This window comes from Gavia stellata, chromosome 7 (genome assembly GCF_030936135.1).
Source record: "Gavia stellata isolate bGavSte3 chromosome 7, bGavSte3.hap2, whole genome shotgun sequence".
NCBI lineage: Eukaryota > Metazoa > Chordata > Aves > Gaviiformes > Gaviidae > Gavia > Gavia stellata.
The window spans coordinates 44,033,806-44,056,590 of record NC_082600.1 but is presented as its reverse complement, the minus strand read 5'-3'; the positions used below and the strand labels follow the sequence as shown (position 1 = coordinate 44,056,590).

The 22,785-nt window shown below is 39.8% G+C and overlaps 1 protein-coding gene across 3 annotated transcripts in view; it reads left to right on the top strand.

Annotated features, from left to right (window-relative positions):
• Positions 1-21,160, top strand: part of PHF21A (PHD finger protein 21A) — a 99,598-nt gene extending 78,438 nt beyond the window's left edge. For 2 of the 3 annotated variants that reach the window (XM_059819408.1, XM_059819406.1), the window contains 10 exons: positions 1,548-1,844; positions 3,619-3,717; positions 4,805-4,856; positions 5,678-5,757; positions 6,206-6,266; positions 8,680-8,843; positions 15,358-15,513; positions 17,160-17,235; positions 17,563-17,666; positions 19,616-21,160. In XM_059819408.1, coding sequence (XP_059675391.1) covers positions 1,548-1,844; positions 3,619-3,717; positions 4,805-4,856; positions 5,678-5,757; positions 6,206-6,266; positions 8,680-8,843; positions 15,358-15,513; positions 17,160-17,235; positions 17,563-17,666; positions 19,616-19,870 — 1,344 coding nt within the window. In that variant the 3' untranslated portion in view covers positions 19,871-21,160. Of the gene's footprint in view, positions 1-1,547; positions 1,845-3,618; positions 3,718-4,804; positions 4,857-5,677; positions 5,758-6,205; positions 6,267-8,588; positions 8,612-8,679; positions 8,844-15,357; positions 15,514-17,159; positions 17,236-17,562; positions 17,667-19,615 lie in introns of all 3 variants that reach the window. The other variant, XM_059819407.1, reaches the window with a different exon arrangement.
• Positions 21,161-22,785: the final 1,625 nt, after the last annotated feature.

Sequence of the window (22,785 nt, the reverse complement as noted above, 5' to 3'; positions counted from 1 at the left end):
CAGTATCAACAAGGAAATTAACAGGAAGATGGAGACATAGGTGCTTGGCAGGAGAATTACAGACAACGATCAGAAATTGGAACAGGGAAGGTTTAGACTGCATATAAGGAAACAATTCTCTCTTTGAAGACAATTAGGAGTGGAAGAGGCTTCCCAGAGACGTGGAAGCTCCGTCCTTGAGGTTTTACAAGGCCTATCTGGATAAAGCCCTGAGCAACCTCGTCTGCATGTAGTGTTGGCCCTGGTCTGAGCAGAAGGTCAAATTAGAGACCTCCTGAGCTGCCTCCCAACCTGCATGAGTCTGTGATTATGAAATTCGCATATGATGATCATACATGATCCTGTTTGCATCAAATGAAATGAACCCACAGAACAGATGTCAGCAAAATCAAAGCATCACCCCAGGCCTTAAATTGCTCCAATTGTTGTTTGCTGCTCATGATCAAAAAAGGAAAAACGAGATGTCTCTAGATTGTTCCCAAGTATTTCTGTATTGCAACAGAGAGTGACCTCTGTTTGCAGCTCAGTGGTAAAACTTGTGTTTTACTTTTTTTTCATGGTTTGGGAAAGGCACAGATTGCTGGTTCATTTAAAAAAACATCTTGGAGGAACTGTTTCATTTGTAAGAAATATGTGGCGCTGTGAATAAAAGTCTAAATCTTTTACAAAAGTAAAAAGGAAAGTACAGGCTGGTATCTGATTAAGATTTGGGGATAGTGAGATCTGTTGGAATGTGACCTAGTTTTCCATGATAAAATGCATTATGGAGTATTAAAGGTGGATAGGACAATAGAAATTAAATAAGGAAAAGGACTTTATTTTCAGAGTAGTGTGTTCTGCCTCTGTACTCTGTAATGATGTGGTAAGTACAAACTTAGCAATGGCCAAGAAATAAGCAAGTGTTAGTGGTGGAGGATTGGAAGATTCTTGTGGCTCTCTTCTTTTTTGTGAAAGAAGGAAAGAGTAATGACTGCATTTACCTGTAGACTTTAGCACTTTCAATGAGGGATTAATCTATAATCTCGACAATTTTTTTGCTTAGCAAGATTGGTTGTGCAGGTGTCTAAATAATAGATAGAGTTGACAAAGGTAACAGGGATTTGCTGAAAACTTTAATTATTTCTTTCAGGGCACAATCAAATGTTCAGGATTTCTTGGAGGCTCAGTATAAAGCCCTGAGACACACTTAACATGAGAGCCTCAGCTGTGCCTGTAAATATTACATTAATTTTTTGGCATGCAAAACCAATATGTTGATTTAGATACAGATAAGGCACTTGGCAATAAACACGCAATATAAGTGTCTGTGCATCCAAATACCATTTCAGGGACAGTGGCTGCATATGCAAATGTTACGGATGGGTTTTATGCAAGTAGGTTTGAAAATGTAGCTTTTCCTTCTCATAGCATACTTAGGATACTATGCTAAAAATTACATTCTATAAAAAAATCAAGCAACCTTCTGTAGATCATGCAGGCTGAATTGAAAGACTTCCGATATACTGATATACAAATATCTCTTTTTTTTCTTTTTACTTTTTTTATAGGTTCGACCTAAACCAGTTGCCCAAAATAACATTCCTATTGCCCCAGCACCTCCTCCAATGCTTGCAGCTCCTCAGCTTATTCAGAGGCCTGTGATGTTGACAACAAAGTTCACACCCACCTCTTTACCCAACTCTCAGAACTCCATACATCCTGTTCGTGTAGTTAACGGGCAGACAGCAACCATAGCCAAAACTTTCCCTATGGCACAGCTCACCAGCATCGTGATAGCAGCACCAGGTACCAGGCTCGCTGGACCTCAGACTGTACAGATCAGCAAACCAAACATTGAAAAACAGGTACAGATAAGAAAGTGTCTACTAATGCAGCGTACTGGGTTTATTGCTTTACTGTGCCAGTTTGGAGAGGATGACAACCATGGAGAAATTGTCAGTGCGTACTGGAGATACTCATGTTCCAACAACAGTACAAATTACAGAATGACTTGCAAGTCTTGGGGCAGAAGTTACCATTTCTTTAATACGGCCCATTGGAATCTTTTTCTCATGCTTCAGTGTTTTTATGCTCCCCCTTACTGTCTTAACTTCAGTAGTTTATAAGCTAGCTACATTGCAGGGCTATACCAGTATCTTGAAGACCAAGTACAAACTGAAGTCCGTGTTCATATCAAGCCTTTAAGAAACACTGGAAAAGTAAGTTCTGTGTTTCTGTTTCACAAAGGGTGGCTATGTGAAAGGCAAAAATTACGCAAAATCGTAGGGGTATGTAAGACGATAAATGTAGCTATTTCTTCCTTGATCTTGCAGTCTTGTGATTGGAGGCAAAATAATCTCACTTGGCTTCTGAAGACTGATAGTTCCCCATGACTAAATTTGATTTATTGAGTGGAAAGGAGACCCTCAGAAACAGAGAATTCTAGATGTTTAGTTTTAAAGTCTCTCTCCAGAAAAGACTTTTATAAAATAAAACATTACTTCTGTGAGTGTGGATTGCAACTGAGAGTCCTTGCCATTCAGTTCAAGCAAAGCAATCTTCTGTGTCACTTTTAACTCTTTCGTATATTATATGTTAGTATAATATTGTATACTATATAGTACATTATCTGTAATATAGTATTTCTGTAATTTATATAAATAATAGTAGTATATATTTCATTTATAACTCTTTCATAGACTAATGTGCCTTGAAGTTACCTTCTGCTTTTGAAGTCACCTATGGAGACTGTGAAAATCATGTGCATGAAAGATACACTCATGCTCAGTTCAACTTATGAATTCTCATGAGTAGGCTTTTGCATACCTCAAGGCTGTTCCACAAGTTGTTCAGCAATGTGTGCTCTTTTCGTATGTTTTGACGTTGTACTTCTACAATACTATACGTTTGATGCCTGTTCCTTTTGATGTCAGCAATATTTGCTCTTTGAATAATTGCTGGCAATTCAACTGTTGAGAAACATACAGAAAAATGGTAGTGGCTTAATAATACATGATTTTTTCTGTGCATTTTCTCCATATTGTGAAGGGGAAAAGTTTGTCTCTCTGTAGCTTACCTCACTCAGTTTGTAGCCTCAGCAGCTATGCCATGGGCTGAGGATTGTCATGCAGGGTTTGCGATACCATTGCAGAAGATTATGACTTCAGAAAAGAAAAAAGCTTCAGAAACGTCTGAGATCATAGGAGTCAGAGAGACAGTTTTTGAGCCATTCATAATTCTATGAAATATGAAGACTGAGGAGTGAGAAGTACAAAGTTCACGTGACATACAGAATGGTTTCTACCTGGAAGTCTTCCATGGGATGCTTTTTCTTAAAGTGTCTGTTAGTTTTCCCATACCATATAGTGATTTCTGTAATGGAGTTAACTCTTAAGGTGACTTTTACTGCTTGCATGGCTGCGTGGGTTAATGGAATGGTAGTAAGGCTGTTTCATCCTTTGTTAAACACATTATTTAACATTCCTCTCACGTCAGATTCCTCAATTAAGTCTTTGTTAGTGTACTGCCAGCTTTAAACTTTTTCTCCTGTATCTGCAAAAGTATTTGTTTTGCTTTATTAGTCAAAGTAAAAAAAAATCATTCTTATCACTGAATGAGAGAAACACTATTTCTTTTCAGACTATTAAACCACATGTGGAAGCGGAAGAGAAGCAAACAGAAAGTCGTACAGTTACTCCACCTGCTGCACCGAAGCCAAAACGAGAAGAAAATCCACAGGTATCAGAACACACCCAGAGCTTGCTTTTAAGGGAAAAAAAAGGAAACACTCTGTCCTTCAGAAAACATTTTTCCCCCTCTGTTCCCTCAAGACTCCTTAACTTTAACATTCCATACATTCCTGTGGGACAGCAGTAGTTGATAAGGCTACAGAATAAGAAATCTAAGTAAATACAATGCATTGCATTTTTCAGTCCTGGAATGCGTTAGACTTCTGAGTCTTTTGTAAGTTAGAAGATCATAATTTCCCTCTGATACTTCCTTCAATCAGGAGGCTTAGATTACAGTCTTGATTTCCATTTTAGACTTCTGCAGTTATTTTAAATGCTGGAGTAATGGCCTTATTTTGCTTTATAAAACATTTCTGCTCTGATGAGCAGGATGGAAAGAGTCATGTATGTTCAAGTTCTGCATGGGTTTTATTGCAGTTTAGGTCCAGCTGGTTTTGGGGGGAAAGAGTGGTCAGAATGGCTGTTTCTTAAAGCCTTTCTGCCATGCAGAGCTTTGGAACTGATTACAGCTAAATGCTCTACTATGTTTGTTTTTGTAGATGGATTAAAACTGACTACTGTGTGAGCATTAACTGCTGTCAGTACAAATTCTGGTTTTTACATGTCTGTGCACTTCTGGCATTAAAATTAGAATCCTTTAAGAAAGCCATAGCCCTTATCGAATGGCAAATGTAAACCAGAGTTGCTGCTTGTAGTTCGCAATATATGGAGAATGATCTTCAACTAGCGATATTTTGCTAGCAATTGAGCTGTGTTGGTATTTACTAGGAGCCAATCAAATAGTCAGTTCAGTGCTGGACTGGAAGTAAAGAAACTGCTTTCTTGTTCCCAGCTCTGCCAACTCTGTGATCATGAGCAATTGGCACTTCCCTGTATCTCAGCCTAGGTTCCCGTCTAGAAAATGGGACTGTTGTCTATCCTCTGTAAAGCAGTTTAACATACGTGAATGAAAAGTGATTTATAGAAGCAAAGTATTACTAATAACATTTTTGTTGCTTAGTTACCTGTCAACTGACTTTGGAGGGCCTAAGTGACATAGCTCATCCTAACGGATCTTTTTTTCTTTCCCCTCACAGAAACTTGCCTTCATGGTGTCTCTGGGACTAGTTACTCATGACCATCTGGAAGGTAGGAAAATCGACTTAAGTTGGTTCTTGAGCTCCCTGTTTCCTGGTCATTATGAATTGGAAGTAGAGGTCCAAAATATTTCTGTATTAAATGCAGTATTTTCTTGCACAAAAGTACATTTGGGATGTCTGTACCCTTGATCTGACTTAGTTTGTTGTGCATGCTTTTTTATTCCTTTTACTACATTGAAACAAAGCAGCTGCTTATGCAGCTGAGATCAGTGGTTGGGAAGAACGTGTATGCTCTTGGTAGGAAAGGCATTTGTGACGACCTCATTGCTTTCTGGACAACCCCTGTATCCGCAAAGTTACACCATGGATAATTTTACTTTAACCCACATCTGGATTTTTCATTTATTTCATGGGACTGTAATCTGTAGTGAATGAGTTAATAGATTACAATTGGTTTTATAATTTAAACACCTTAATCCTGTACAGTGAAATACAGCCTAATATTTCAATGGCTTGTATATTTCTGTACTGTATTTATTTGTACTTACAAATCAACAGGGTTACCAGAGGCTTTTCATTTTACATCCCAATTACACTGACCATGAGTTTAAAATGTCTCAGTTGTGGAGTACTTGGTGAGAAGATGGCAGTCATTTCATTAGTTAGTTGAGCAGTGTATTTGTATTCCTTGTCAGTTCTTAGTTTTCAAACCTTCAGAAATTAGAAGTATAACAAAGTTGCCTATATTCAGCATGATTTGGTGTTCTGTAGAAATCTTCACAGCTCTCCTCACATGCAAACTGAATTCTGAGGACTTTATATAGTACCTGAGACCCATTGTTTTCTAACCTGAATGCTTTGTTTTACAAGAAATCCAAAGTAAGCGACAAGAGAGGAAAAGAAGAACAACAGCAAATCCAGTGTACAGTGGAGCCGTTTTTGAGCCTGAGGTATTAATTTTTTGCTGGGGGAAGCTGGTATTTTCATTCTGAGCTTGCATGTCTTTCTGCCATGTTGCTACCTCTGAAGTTATCTCAGTTCTAAGTACATAGGCAAGATATCATTTATAATTCAAAAGGCCGTTGCAATGATATGACCCTCAGATTAAACAGTAAATACATTGGGATGTTCTTATAATACTTAAGTCTTTTTCTGCCTTCTCCTATGTAAAGCTGACGTTAAATGGCAGTGTGTGTACCATTAGGTCAGCTTGTGTATCAGCCTGAAGCAGTCCAGATGTCAGAAGCAGTGTAAAAAAGCTAACCTTTCTGAAGCTGTGCTTCAGAAAACAGAACAGCCAGTAATCTCACTTAGTACTACTGTACTGTTCCTCAGCTGTTGCATATAGTTGTTGTCAAAAATGTTGGCCAACAAAAATTGTTATATTCTTCCCTGCAGCGCAAGAAGAGTACAGTCACATACCTGAACAGCACAATGCATCCCGGGACACGTAAAAGAGGTGAGGTATACTTAGACCTGTCTCCCTGCTGTATGCCTCTTCCTCCATCTTGCATTTGCAGTCCCCTTGTTGATTTGAAGAGCAAAACAAAGAAGGACTCTACAGTAAATTTCCATGGTAGACAAAGACCATGACTTCTAGGGTTTAGCATAGCAGGTTTTATTAGGCAGCTCAATGTTTCATCTCAGTTTCACTCTCAACAAAAAAAATAATACAATAGATAGGGCAAAGTGAAAGGTGAGACGTTTGAACATCATTTAGTGGTATAAAGCTGCTGTCAAGATCCTCTTGTTAATAACTAAATTGTATTGTTACTGTCAAGAGGAAGGTGGTTATGGAAAAAGTGTCTGTGCCCTGAATAGGAGAGGAAACTTAGTGTGACAAAAGCCTTGTTCCCCACTGGGAGTAGAGATGGGTCCTTCAAAGAATTTATCTTGAGCAAGAAAGGCTATCGTGCTCATAGTGAGCACTTTTCTGCAACCAGAGTGCCACTTCTCCTAAAATGAGAGGTGATCTTTCATATAGGTATGCAGTATTATTCAGTAGAAATCCTTCTGTAGAACAGGTGAAATTTTAAGACTTAGATTATGGTGAAACAGATGACTCAGAACAGCACAGGAGAGAACATACCATTTTTTGTGCATGGCATCAACCACACATATATGGCAAACTTTCCCTGATTTTTGATGATTTTCTGCAGTCCTTAAAGACTCGTAATACCCTCTCTACTCCTGAGTTTGCTGTCTAAAAAAAAAGTAATCAATCAGATTAAAAAACCCCACAGTCCTACCTAGCACTGACCAGTTCCATTATCTTTGGTTTTTGGCTGCAAGGTCAAATACTCATTTGATATGTGCTCTCCTTGATGTACCTCTTCAGTCCAGCAGGCAATGTGGCAAAGCTGACACTTCTGCAGCTATGCTGTTTCTAAGTAAAAGACATCAGTCTCTACTGCCATCCTCTAAATGTATTTTTTAAAATTACATGATGTAGATTTTAGAGAGAGTGATTTTTGCATTTACTCTGTGGATAAGTAAACGTTTCTTCTTCTAGTAATGTGCTCTTAATTCTATTTTATAACTCACTGTGAACAATTACTGTATCAATGAAAACTATTGCATGCTTTTGTACTCCATACTCTCTTAGCCTGTTTTTGCACACTGACTGCTATTATACTTACTTTTTTTCCTCAAACCCTGCTGTGAGCCTGTACCTTGCATCAGCACCAAATTAGTAGCACACGTTTTCAATTGACAAAAGATTGGGATGTATACTTTTGTTTTGTGATTTAGTATAGCAATATCTTAGGTGAAAAGCTTATGCAAGCACATGCCCTTGAGAGCTTTAGTTTAATTCTAGATGGTGCTGAGCGTGTCAGAAATTTCAGCCATGGACATCACTATCAGAAATCCGTTTCCAAGGACATACTTGGTTCTGGAACATATCCAGACCTTAAATGCAAGGTTTAGCATGTTAATAGGTATAGACTGACAATCTGCAAACATAAGATCTGGGGAATTATTCCTAGATCCTAAGTCCTTTATGTTTACATATCCATAAATTACCCTGGAGAAGGCAGGCAGAAATGATGGTTACATACTGGTTTTTTGCTGTCTTGCTTTGCATACATAATTTTACGAAAATTGTTACGAACACATTTTGCACTCCTGCTAGTCTAAAGGAGCATATAGGAGTTGTGCATAATCAAACCTACTTGACTGAGAAAGTCTAAGAAAGAATACAGAATTTGAAGAGGATTACAGTGGAAGACCAGTGGTAGGTTACAACTGGTAGTGCTGGTGTTATGGGTCAGACAACAGGACCTGTTCTTGAGGTAGCCTAATTTAAAAAATGTACCATTTGGGTAGAAAGTGCTGATCTGTGGGTGAGTGGGTTTAAAAAAAGGGGAAGAAAAGGAGGGGGTTGGTGAGTGTTGGCCTCTGATAAAGGACTTAACCTTTGTGTAGATTTATGCTGGCACTAGAAAGATAGGGAGGTGTGGAATAACAGTAGAAAGGATTTAATAGTAGTTATTGTAGCTTCTCTCTAGCTTTGATGCCAACATGTTTTCCCTAAAAATTGAATAGCCTCATTTCTAGGAGTGGCAAGTGTCCCCACGCTGCTTTTGTGGGAGTGATTCTTTGACCCTTTACAGAGCTTATCTCTATTTCCTTCTGAAATGCATCTTTTAAATGTTCTTTCCTTGCAAAATTCTACTTAAAGATTTCTAAAAAAATGTTTAAATCTTTGCTTCTGTCCTTCCACTTGTAACTTTTATATTAACTTCCTCTCTGTGCTACATCATTTCCTTTTTCACGCTAGCCAATGAGGACCACTGGCCAAAGGTATGTAAGATCATTTTTCCTTTTTTTTTTTTTTTTTTTTTTTTGTGTTCCCTGTTGTTAATATGTAGGTCGTCCACCTAAATACAACACGGTGCTGGGGTTCGGGGCTTTGACCCCCACGTCCCCTCTGTCCAGTTATCCTGACTCCCCTGAAAATGAAAAGACAGAGACCACATTTACTTTTCCCGCAGCTGTTCAGCCTGTGTCCCTGCCTAGCCCCAGCTCCACAGACGTAAGTAACTCTTGGGGAGGGGGTTACTTTTAGAAAGATATGCAGAAACAGCCACAAGGAAAATCGTTGCAGATTTTGTTTCTTTAGTCTCACTCATCATTTGTTCTGATTCAGTGCAGTGAAACGGTCCTGCATTCTTTTAACACCCTTCCTTTTTCCTCCTGCACCTATGTTCTTATCCTGTGGAGATTTTATTTATAACTCCTTCAGTGGATTGAAACATTGGGAGGCACGAGGCATGCTAGATGAGCTCATTTCCTTTGTGCAGTGTCTGAGATCTTGTCTGACTGAATTGAATCTGTCATCCATGAAAAAGGGGGAAGGGGAGATTGAAAAGTATTACTTACAGACCATAATAACAGAAAGTTGGGGTGTTTCTGTAATGAGAGAAGCAGGGAAAGTGCTTGGATCACCCAGGACAGCCAGGAGCAGCGTTCACAGCAGTGGTTATGGCAGTTCTGGTGTACTGGCGTAGCTAAATACATCGCCCCTGTGGTCAGATTGCAAAATCTGTCTTGGGTGAAATCTGGTCATTTGGTTATAATTTATGAACAACTCCGTGTCCTTATTTTAAGTTAATTCAAAGATAAGATTTGCTACTCAAAGCACAACCTTTTTTAAGTTGCTGAGAACTATCCAGTTATTTCATTGTTTCTGTTTCTTGCAAAAACATGATGAAAAAAATTAAAGGTCGTGCATAAACTTTAGAAGATAAATAGTGTGGGAAGGATTGGACTGAGTCGCTCTGTAGGTCCAAAATGACATGAAGGGACTGTACACTATGATTTGTCTGAAGGTGTACTGTGACTGTTCAGTATGGGTGAAACAATCCATTGCACAAAAGTCCTCAGGAGTTGTAGTGTACTTGCAGTAAAGTGCTGCGTTTTGATGACAGTTTAAAAATAAAAAGGTGCTTGCTTATTTCTTCATACCAGTGCTGCAAACGCCTCCTGCAATCTGAGTCAGAGTGGTCTCTTTTTTTTTTTTTCCCTTTTTTTTTTAAACATACTATCACATACAATTGAGGCCCAACCATTTGAAATGGGCTTTAAGGAAGAGGTGGGCTGCTTTATTTTCATCTATGCACTCGCACCACTGTAAGTACATAGACTGACCGACCAACTGTACAGGCCACATACAGTAAGGAATAGAAGCCAACTTCTTGCCTCTGAACTGTATTTGTTCTGCAGAGGTAACAGGAATAGAAACAGTACAAGTGTGTCTGAGTCACTGAAATAAATAGATGCCATTCTGATACCCAGGGAATATGTATGTGAAATTAAAAGGTTCTCTTATATAGCCACTTTTGAGAGCAGAATAGCACTTGACTGTAAAAACCCTTTCCTGATGGTCAAATGAATGGGACAGTGGAACAGCCCCTCAGGGAGAAGGTGGGGCAGCTCCATCTCTGGGGACTTTTAAAAGCAGGCAGTACAAACAACTAGCAGACATGCTGGAGAGCACATTTTTTACTTTGGCCCAAGAGAAGGACTGGATAATGTGGTGGGGGGTCTTTTCCATCTCTGACCTGAGTGTGTATACTGCCGAGTCTTTTCCCACTGTGTAAGAGCTCTCAAAACAGTATAATGAGTTGTTGCCCTGTTTTCTGCAGTGTGTGGTGGCAGCAAGCTAAATCAAGAATAGTGAATTTCTGTAGCGTTCAAATCTAGTTCTGAATGCCCTGAATGTTCTGAATTTGGATAGTACTTAGGCCGAGGTTCTGGACTAATTTAAAATAGAAGTAATTTAAAGGAGACAATGGAAGATTACACAGCAGGTAATTAACATTATCTCTTACCCGAGCATATTATAATATAGCACAGTAGCACTCTTTCCCGTTAGAATCATATATAAATCTCCTTTACCATGTTTCCAGAAAAGTCGTTTAGTTTACACATATGCAACAGCACTAACATTTTTGTGGGTTTAATTTTTTGAAAGAATTTTATCCCAAAGTCCCATTCAATGCGTATTCGCTATCAATTGGGTTAATTTGGGAGACTTTTCAGAAATATCTGGTATCGAATTGCATGTAAAATAAAATACATGTAAAAGCAGAAAATATATTTCAGAGTGCTCATAAAAATATTTTTAAATTAAAAATAGACTATTGAACAAAATTTTAACCTTCAGAGACAGCAAAATATTGGAAAGAAAGTAAATATGAGATCTGTTCTTCTGTCATTACATGTTATAATTCTTACTTGCTAATCATAAAGAGAGGACTGGTTTCCCATTGCCATCATGAGCTGGAAGGTAGTCCTCTGTTAATATGTTCTCATAAAATTGCTGTATAAGCTTGTGCAGCCGCATCCCTTTTTTGTGATTCGGTTTCCCTCATTTGTACATTTGGCATGGTGCTTCCTTTTCCCATCTGAGTTTTGAGAACTTAGCAATACTTGTAAAAACCTTTAGCATCCTTGGCTGGAAAAGTGCTATATAATGCTGAAAAAGTACTAGATATTTAAACACCAGCAGTACAAGTCGTGCTGGAGATGAAGACAGAGGACAATTAGGTCTTTTGCATTTAAGGAGCTTGCAGCTTAATTAGATGTCGAATACAGTATACACTGAAATGCTCGTGCCACAGTTTATGACTGGTGCTGCCACTGAGAAGAACTGTCCTGCCTGTCACCAGCAGTCTTTTCTCATCCCTTAAATGCCTCCTATGTTGTTCCAGCACACATATATCTGAGGCCACGTTGTGATCTGCTTAAGGGAACTAGTATAGCTAAAAATTGTTAGTTTTAGCCAAGATCATGCCTTAATCCGGTTAATTTTATAGACACATATGTTCTTGTGCCAGCCAGCCTCATGCAGGGGACAGAAATGAGTGTCTGGGCATGTAGAGAAGGCAGGATCACTTCTTTTGGCAGTGAGGCCAGTCCATGTCATGTTGGAGAGTGTCTACACTGTTAGCAGACGATGTGAATATAGAAGGGTCTCGTTTATTCTAGACAGGACAGAAAATGTTGTCTGTAGTTACAGCCTCCAGCTTTTGGGGTCTTAAAAAGGAAAACATGACAAGTGCGTGCCTAAGTAAAAGGCTATTTCAGAAGTCTCAGTTAAAACAATTGAGCAGTTCCTCAGACAGATATAGAAGAAAACTGCAGTTTTGCCCATCTTTAAAGTATTTTTGCATTAAGTTCCTGAGAAGGTCTAATTCCTATAGGCTTTAGAATGGACATTTGATATTTAGCACTTGAGTAATATTTGTCTTCAGCCAACCTATGAAAATTACAAGTCAGGCCAAGTACTTGGCACCGGCCACCATGGCCCAGAACAGCCTTCTTGCCTTTCTCTGAATTGTCATTCTCTGAATGACGGGGATAAAGTTTGAAGGGCGGATGAAGCAGGGACTTGAGATGGGATTGATGAAAAGGATGGACGTATAGAAAGTAGGAATAGAACCTGGGAAAAGGAAGGAAGTAATGCACTAGGCAGAATTGAGCAAAACATCTCTTTTTTTTTTTTTTCTCCTATTTTTTTTTTTCTATTTGGCAATTGGCTGTGAACCATTTAGTTACATGTGATTCTGCCTTATGCAGTAGTGGCATATTCACCTGGAAGATAGCAATTGCTTTTGACAACCAATTACTCAGTAGTAAGAATAGTGCAAAAATCTCTATTCTAGTGATGGTTCAAGTCTGTGGTCACAAAATGGCTTTTTATTAGTAAACTTTTTATATCAAAACAACATTTCAATTGAGAGGCGCATTAAAGAACATTCAGACTGCAAAGTCAAGCCCATAAAAGTTAGGAAATGCCAGAATTATTATTGCTTCTGATAACTTAATTCACTTGCATCATACATTATGATCATCTTTATGATGATCCTGTTGCAGAATATTTACTTTTCCCATGTTCTTCCAGTGAAATGTATATATAAGTATAGATACTACATATTCAAACACACAAACTATGTATACTTCTGATTTGATACTGTATTACTCAGTTCTGTTGCCTAAAGCCAGGCCCTGCTGCTCTAGACACTTTATAAAAATAAAGAAAGCTGTTAGCTGTCCTAAAAGCTTTCATTTATTTTTCCTGGTCTCTTGGTGCAGAGGAAGTAGAGCAAAAAGTGACGTTAAATCACCTTTTATGGTCTGTGTTCTGAAGTTATTCTTCAGTCTCTTCAGCTTGTAGCATGTGTTAGAGCAGCTTCAGTGAGCTCTGCTGTAGCCTAAGCTGGCTGCCTATAGCCTTCAGAGAGCTGGTCCAGAAGCTGAGATAAGCGGGGTGCATGTCACAACATCAAATCCAGCCCCCCTTTATGCATATATTTATTAACTGGGGCATTTCTTTGGAATCAAACAGTGGCTGGGATTTTGTTAAGGCCAGTTATTAATTCTGAGGAAATGCCCTGAATTTTGCGTTACCAAAAATAGGACTGTGGTTTTTGTGCGTGTGTGTTGTCATCTCAATGCGTTCAGCCGCACTGCACACTGACCAGCTGTGTCACTTCAGGTTTTTCAGCGTTCAGTTGAATTTAGAAGGTTCTGTGTCTAAATTTCTAAATGTCTCCCCCTCAAGAAGCCACTGTGTGTGTCTCTTGTGTAGGTCTCTTCCTGCAGGGTATTAGGCGAAAAAGGTTTGGTTTTCATCACACCAATAATTTTGCACCTGAGTTACCTAGTGCCATTGTGTAGTCTGTGGCAACCAAAGCATCTTAACACATGTCGTTCTCTAAAATGAGAATTTTATTCTAAAATGCAAGAATTTTCCTCTTACATTTTTCCTTAGGTTGCAGAGGATTTTGTCTTAGCTTATATGACATCTCCTGCCTGCCTTCTTTTCCTTGTACTCACAGAGTGCATGATAGGGGAAAAGAAGTTCTTCCCAGCTTGGTTACACAGATCACTTCACAAGAGGCATGAAATGTCACTCATTTAATTCTTCATTTAACACTGAGGAACATTTTGGTGTTAAAGGATGAAATAATACCATAACCCAGCTCTCAATGATCCCTGAGAGTTACGGAACCAAAACATGGCACTGAAAATTCACTAAAGATTGATCCTTTACAAAACATGGCATCAGTGCTAACCTTGGGAATTAAGAGAAGAATAGCCTTCCCTTTGAAGAAAGGCCTCATCAGCAATAGAGCCGGGAAGTAGAAACCTGAGCAGATTGCTTGTGTGTCGTTCTTCTAATATGTTTAATATTTTATCCATAGTAGAGATTAGTGTCATTTTTCTTGCCTGGCAACTCAATGTTTAAGTGCACAGTCAAGTCTGCTATCCCTCCAAATTGATAGAACGCATTCACGCAGGTGAAAAGACTGCAGGGGTCAAAATGAAACATTGCACAACGTGTTTCATACCAGGGGAGTGTATACGTGCAGTTTGACTCAACACACGCATCTTAAGATCGTGATCTTGCAGATGTGGTGTGTGTGAAACTTTGACCGAAGCCGGTAAGAAGGGTGTATTTCAGGCTGCAGGTGGGGCTTTGAATAGGTCCAGAGGAGAGGGCTGCCGTGCCCCTCTCTCCTCTGTGGATGCTGAGCTATCTTTCTTTCACACCTCTTTGTTCAAATATCCAAAACCCGAAGAAAACCAAACAGAAACACCACCACCGCCCCAAGCATGAGATGGGAGTAACAGGAGGAGAGAGAGAGAAGAAAAAGTGACAAAAATCAGACCTACCTTTCTGGGAAGTTAATGGCTGTAGAAAAAAATTCTCTCTGATGGTGATGCAATATTAACTAAACCTAGTTTTTTTAAGAGACACTGCCAGTAATGCTTTCAATTCTTTCTTTAAAAAGACCCTTAGTTAGAAAATCTCTCTTGGTATTCCCTCATCCTGGCTCTCAGCCTACGTTAGTGATGAACATAAACCACTCTCTATAGAGAATGAGAAAATTTTGAGTCATGGCTTTTTTGGTGCAATTTGAGGTAACCTAAGTGAAGTAAAAAGAATTGTCTCAGAACATAATTTCATTCTGTTCTTTTTCATTTACAAGCACAACACCTTTTCCTTCCAGTTTCATTTCTAAAGGTGACCTAAATATTTGACAATGTGTTTTTTTTTAAGTCACTCAACTGGGGTTTCTTACATACTATTACTGGCAAGAGACAGCCTCATCAGCATTCCTGAAGTGGAGCTGTGCTTACATCCAGAAATGAGAAGGGTTAAGAAAGTGGGTAGCTCATCACTTTAGGCAAAAAAAAAAAAAAAAAGCAGGGTAAAGGGGGAATCTTAAAGAAGAGAGGCTGTGGGGTAGCAGTTGTTAAGAGAAGCTTATGGTACTACGTGTTTGCTGTAACATTTTGCCTTGGGAGGGCAGAGGGAGTGTTTGGGAGGACAGATGTCAGCGTTTCTGACATCCTGCCTGGTTTTCCTGTTTCACGTCCTAAAAAGGGTTTGACCATTTGGAATCCCCTTAGACATAGTTTGTGCTGTAAACTTTGCATTCAACTTGGATGTAGATGTCAAAGGTCAAAGTTCACTTTTTGACTTCTCTCTCTCTCTCTCTTTCTCTCACCCACACCCCTTCCCCTCAATTTCATAGGGCGATATCCATGAGGATTTTTGCAGTGTTTGCAGAAAAAGCGGGCAGTTGCTGATGTGTGACACATGTTCACGTGTTTATCACCTGGACTGTCTGGACCCGCCTCTGAAAACCATTCCCAAGGGCATGTGGATCTGTCCCAAATGTCAAGACCAGGTATTGTTTGACAGACAGGGAGAGTTATACACAATGCACTATAAAGATTATTCCGTGTTAAAAGAAAATAACCAGATCACTTGGCTCACTTAGATCAAGACAGTCTGACACTGAACAAATCTATTTGATCTGATAAGGCTTGTGTGAATTTGATCAAATTACCTCTGTTGGGTTGCGTGCAAATACAAAACTGTTAAGTCTTGCTCACAGATTCAGGGTCCTTATTTGTTACCCTTGTTTTTACTCTTTTTACGGGCCAAAGCACACAGACTTTTGGGAAAGGTTCTCTGTGACCCATAGAAATGTTCCTGTTCATCTTAAGCTCATTGTTTCTTCAAAAGTTATTAATATATTCTTCTAGACAAATAAATAAAACATTTGCGCAAGCCTATCTCAATAGGTAGAGCAAATATAAGCCCCTGTTTACTCATATAAATGAAGTATCAGAGAGGTTGTCTTCAGTGATCTCTTTAATAATATCATCCAGCATCAGTATAACAAGGATAGGCGAAGTTTGGTGGTTCTTCCTTCCAGATCCCTTTCTGAAAGTACACAATTGAAGTGAACAGATGATATGTTAATATTTCGTTTATAGTTGCATTGAGATTACAAGACAAAGAAGTAAACTATTGTATTCCTAACCCTTACGTGGAACTCCAGAAGTTGCAAAGGATTGCTGATAATCAGCAGCCTGAAGCTGTTAGCATTCTGTCTGATTTAGCATATTGCTTGGTCGCCCACGTGACCTTCCATTAGCCAGATGGTAACGTAAGAAAACAGCCTGTTCGGAATATGCTGTTCAGAAGAATGAAAATGCAAAACTCAAATGACTTGGTCAGTAGTTGCAAGTGAGGAGGGGGTGTTACCGCTTCCCTACTCCTGCTCTTGCCTACTCTTACCTTATCCCTCCTCTTCATACTTCTGTGATAGTTTCCCACAGAATTAGTGGGGGAAAAAAATCTGAGTTATTTCACTGTAAAGTGACCAAGTCCTCTATCTTCTGAGACACCCGTCTGATTCACTTAATTAAAAGACACAATACATGTCTTTCCTCTCAAAATAAAGTTTGTTAGGAAGGAATATGTAGGAAGGATCTGAAAGACATAAATGGTGCTTACACTTATAAAGAGGGTTTGACAACTCTTACTAAGATGATTCTGATAAGAAGGGGAGATAGGACGGTTTCATGTTTTACCAGCCAGGAAGCGTGATGTTTGTATATATGGTATGGAGACTGCTCTGTGCCATGAAAAGTTTTCTCCCAGAACAATTAAGATCAGCAATTTGTCTGCACCGTGAAATAAAGTTTATGTCTCCTGGCAAGCTTGAGTTCAGATATATTATCCCTTCATTCCTCTTGTAAGTTGTTCAGTTTCACTACTAGAGTTTATTTGTGGCAATGGAAGGAATTTGAGAAAATGCTGATTTTTGTAAGAAACAGGCCTGCTTTGTGGGAACCACAGTACAGTTGTGAATAATTCCCTTTGTTAAATCTCAGACCAGGTCTGTGAAGTTTCATGTTAACAGGGCTGAGACCAATGATAGCAAAAAGAAAATCCTCAGTCTTTCCCTCTTTCTCTCTCTCCTTTTTGTTTTCCTAGAGGTAGATTGTGTACCAGCTAAATCTCTAAACGCTTTTCTTTCAGATGCTAAAGAAGGAAGAAGCAATCCCATGGCCAGGAACTTTAGCAATTGTTCATTCATATATTGCATATAAAGCAGGTAGGAAAATGGGGAACAACACTTTTGTTTCACTTTTAATAATGGAAGATGTTATTTTGGGAATGGGATAGAATGGTACTTCCTTTACAAAAGGAAATTAAAGGGGAGGAACCATAATCACTAGTGAGGTAAAAATAGCAGTCCAAATATTCGTTAAGCCTTCCGTGATGCTTGTGTACATAGGTGAAATTCTGGGGTGATTTAGTGCACGAGTTGTTGAATTGACTTTAAACCCAATTACCCTCTTCACATGAAACAGTTTAGAGCTTCTGTCCACTGTTGTAACAGGAACATTTTAAATACTCTGATTAATATTCTGTTTTGTAGCAAAAGAAGAGGAAAAACAGAAACTACTTAAATGGAGTTCAGATTTAAAACAGGAAAGAGAACAACTAGAGCAGAAGGTCAAACAGCTCAGCAATTCTATAACAGTGAGTATTGCCCTCCCAAATAGCTCTGCACCTGTGTTCTGCTGCCAGAATGCAGAGAGAAAACTATAGAGTGACTCCATGTACTAGACCTGTCTTCCACTGGGTTTACTGAGAACTGAGTGAGCACTTCCTTTTGCTTTAAGGACTTGGGGGAGCAGGAATGACATATAGGCAACATATACTTAGACTGAGTCCCTTATACATGATCCGTGTTGATCATATATTGTAGACGTGTGGTGACCTATAATATCAGCAGGTGACAAACATGACCCAGAGCATTATTGTCTGCGGGCAGTAGATTAAGTCAAATTCTCCAGTGGCTCACTTAAATATGAATTGTTGGGCCTCTGTGTGTAGTAAGTGTTACAGTCTTGGTGTGCTTTCCAGACCTTCCTAATACAAAAGTGACCATTTACTCATGACTGGCTCTCGGGCTCTTGACATGTTGCCTTGGCAGTCAGCAGCTGGACACTGTGCATGCCTCTGCATAATATTAATTAGATGATGTCATACTTCTAACCAGAAGCTGCAGTTTCCACCTTAGTTTATCGCAGTAATTGGAGCATACATATGAATTTGCTCTCTTCTCACCTTAATATGCAAATCAGGCTCTTGAGTTGCCAGTGTAAAGTTTGAGCCCCTCACTTAGCCTAGCCCTAGTCAGTATCACAGAATGAAAAATACTGAAATCTCTTCTGTGGCAGCATCTGTAAGGCTGGATAAATAAGTACAGACTTTTCTTTTAAATACAGACGCACTTTCTGGTCTGCCTGTCTTTACCTATTAGAACAGAAGTAAGGGTCCCATGTTTAAAGACCCCTAAAAGCTGACAATACAAATAAAATGCCTGTGAGCAAACAAGCGGTGGAGGGTGCTGGTTAGCAGTTCTGGAGGCTGTCATCTTCTGGTTAGCAGTAGCTGGGCATAACCTGAGCAGCACTACAGCACGAACACTGGTTGTCGGTGATGTACCCAGGCAGATGCAAGCCCTTAACATGAGGGATTGACAGTAGGTAAGGAGAATGGTTTATTTTCTATGATCAAGTCATTGTTTATACTTTCATTGGAACTGTCCAAAAAAGACACATTAGGTCTAAATTTTGTGGCATTTTTATGATGCCGCGAGCTGCATATGAAAATAGTAAAGCTGAAACCAACAGTGTCTGGAGATCAGCATGGATAAAAGGTTTAAAAAGTGTAGGGAGGTTGCCACCTTCATCTAAGAACCTGAATGTTACAGACATAGCTATCATCTCCTCCTTTTCAAGAGTTTCAAGTTTAGATATAAGCAGTTTTTCACCCTTGAAACATCATTTGTGGGCTTTTTTTAAAGTTATCTTCCCCTGACTCTTAACTGATGAGCTAGCTAGGTTACTACTGCTTCTAAGAGAAAGAAGTGGCCACAAAATAAGATTTTCAAGTGAAGAAGGTCTTGGTTTTCTCTTCAAGTGCCCCTTTATTTACTGAGAGGAGGAAGTGATGTTCCTGCTAAAACGTATGTGAAAGCAAAGACTGTATCCCATTAGCGACATGCACATACGCTGTCAGCAGTCAGCTGCAGTAGGATGCCTGAGTGTGCAGATCTGAGCTAAAGAAATGTCAGCAATGCAATACCTATAGAAAAATAGTAAGAACATACACTTGGAAGTTTCCCTTCAGAAAGAACACAAAAGGATGGAGTTGTCTGTGTGGATTTGTAAAACACCTTGGGATGAAAGGGGGCCATACCAGATGACAGCTACGTACTGGCAATTTAATTCCTCAGCCTACAAATACGAATTCTCCCGTGAACACAGCCCTGAGACTTTTTCTTCTAGGCTGGGAAAGTGAAATCATAGCTGCAGTCTTTTCTGCATACTTACATTTAGATCTGTGAACATCATATTCAGTCTCTTACTTTCTTTCGTTTATAAGCTTGAACTTATTGCTGCTTTTCTGTTTTGCTGCAGAAATGCATGGAAATGAAGAATACTATCCTTGCAAAACAGAAGGAGATGCACAGCTCCTTGGAGAAGGTAAAACAGCTGATCCGCCTCATCCAAGGCATCGACCTTTCAAAACCCATAAACTCTGAGGTCAATTCAGTAGCCATCTCCAATGGCATGGACTCCACTAACAATACTAATGCTGCCACCTCCACCTTAGCCCCCTCCCCTTCCCAGAGCTGCGTGGTGAACTGTAACAAGGGCGATGAGACTAAATAACACAGTGAAGTTAAGAAGGAGCCAAGGGAGGTGGCGGCGAGGAGGAAGAGCAAAATAACGAAACTCTAGAAAAGCAAAACCGGATTTCTTCTGGAAAGTGCAGAATTCTTTAGTTCTTTGGTTCCAGAGAGAGCGTGAAGATGCTTGTGCCAGGCGGCACCGGAGTTTGCCAATTGATCCTTCTTATTCTGTGTGTACATGCAAAGTTTGGATCATGTTACATGAATAGTGCCAGCTGGGGGTTCTTTGCCAGCACCATGCCAAGTGAAATAATATATTTACTCTCTCTATATTTTACACCAGTGTGTGCCTGCAGCAGCCTCCACAGCCACTATAGGTTTGTTTTATTTTTGTTTGGGGTGAGGAGCAGGGATGAGGGAGGAGAGCAGGTTTCAAATCCTTATTTGCAGAACAGTTTGTTTAGCTAGGGGAAAACAAAAACAAGTCCAAAGAGCCTGTGGGCTTTTCCTGTTTCTAAACTCTCAGTACTATTAAACCAAAAAACCAGAAATATAAATTATCAAATCCCAGTGCCCAGAAGGGACAAGTCTATCAAATAAGCAGTATTTACTATTGTTTAGACAGGAGATGTACAAAAGGAAAGGAGATGGACTTTTCACTGAGTAACCAGCACATGTACAGGCTGAGGATCTACTGTCCCAACAGCTTTGGGTTAATCCTATTTCTTCACATTAAACAACAGACATGCTTTGCAGAATTGGTTTGGGTCCTGACACTCATCCAGAAAACCTATGTTGGGAATGGGAAAATAGGGGGCCAGAATCCAGGGTCAGCTTGGAGCATTGGATGGAGGTGTCCCAAGAGAAAATGTGCATCGATTACTTGAAAATGAGATTCCAACCCTTTTCTATATTTATAAACAACAAAGGTATCTTGAACAAAGTAGCACATGACCCAGATGTGTGAACTGAACAGAGAAATGTCCTTTTCTTTCACTTCCTTTCTCTTCTTTTGGTAACAAGAACTAAATAAGGAATAGAAAAGCTGTTTTTCAGGCTGACAGTCTAATTAAAGAGGTAGATGGGACCTTGCATGGTATAGATTAGAAGTAATAGTGTCAGTGAGATACAGTGAGTCTTTGTGAGTCCTTGTGTCATCGTTTTGGGCACTGTTTTTTTATGCAAGGGCAAAATCTTTGTATCTGGGGGAAAAAAAACAACTTTTTTAAATTAAAAAGGAAAATAAAAGATATTGAGGTCTTCCTAGTGTTACTTAAAATAAGATCAAGGTAAGAAACATTGTAAAAAAAAAAAAAAATTACAAAAGTGCTATTTGTTTCCTAAACAAGTGATTTCTATTAAAAAGGTGTCAGAACTGGAGAAAATGCTGTGTACTTAGAATTTTTTAACACAGACTTTGCTTATTTATTATGACATTCTGCTGTGTTTGTGTTTTAAAATCCAATGGGACAGTTTCCATAGATTATACCATACATGCTACTGGCTAAACTCTAAAGAGAATCAGATCCTACAGTGCTGGATCTCACCCCACCTGGAGGATCTGGCAGGCTTGTCTCTGCTGTTACCGCATCTCCCCCAATCTTTCATGTGTTCGTAACCCAGAGAAAAGCAATAGGCACGTGCTTGAGTAAGGCTTTCAGAGTTTTGTGATACGGCCTGAGTAGAGCTTGAGAATGAAAGACAGTGAGTTGGCTGGACTGAAATCGCCTTCCGTTATATCCTCTTGTTTAAGAAGTTCATCTCTTACGTATAATCTCTTCACTCTAGATAGCAAAGCTTGCCTTGTGCTTCCTATTATTGTGGGGTCTGTCTCAGTTTACAGTGCCGATTCTGGTCACTTAGGGTTGTGTCCCAGAGCTGCCTAGTTTCACTACTGCGTACAAACGGTTGGGCAAACCCTGTTTCCACTGGAAGTACTGGGAAAACTCCCTTTACTTCCAGTGGGAGCAGAGCGGAGCCACTACACACACAATGTGAGGCAGAGTCCCTGGTGTGGTGCCCTTGAGAGCATGCATTGGGTGGCGAGGCAGACCTGCTCAGCTGTCTCTAGTGGAAGATAGAAAAGCTTTGGATTTCATGGATGCATTTCTGGGCAAAAAGAAGTGAACACTCCCGGCATGCTGCCACAGCCAAGTATGCTTCTGCGGGATTCTTGGAGCTGTTTTCTTCCCTCTCCTTTAGGTTGCCCTTTAAGGACTTCTATTCCTTCTATAGGAGTGTGTGCTATTTTCAGCTCTGAGCTCAGAACTGATATCCCGAGTTCTCACATTTGTCTGTAGTCAGGAAAGTGACTCTTACGTGCACTTCTCAGCTGAACCCGTGATATCCTCGACTCTGTCTTTTGATGTTTGAATTCTGTTCTGGAACTAGCAGAGCTGGAAGGGTAAGTTAGCACAAGTGGCAGGGAGACAGCTGGGCAGATGACGTCAAAACTGATCAAACTAAAAATGTCCTTGCATCAGCCCAGTTACCGGTGGGGGTCATTACCATAGGGCAGCACTGGGCCAGCAACCCGTAGCATTTCAACGAAGGACCATGTATTTCAAGGGATGAAGAGAAAAAAACAACTGAACATGAGCCTTCCTTCTTTAGAATATGAGCCAGCAGCTAAGGGCCAGATATTCAGGAGAAACTGCCTTTTTGGCCAGGTTGTTCTCTAGTTGGCCACTTGGGTGATTCTTAACATCATCTTCTGAAGCATCGAGTGCGTTCCTGGTAAGAGACCATCTCTAGGGATAGGTGCGCTGAGTCTTCATGGTTCTCGCATTCTTATTTCTGGTGTTACCTTCTGAGCTCCCTTGGAAGCACTGCACTATTTGGGGGTAGCAAGCTATGCCTGAAGACTTGATAGTCCTTCTGTTTTCTTTGCCGATTCAGGAGGGGATGGAAGTGAAATTCACTGGTAGCCGCATTTAAATGTGGGCACAGTTAACC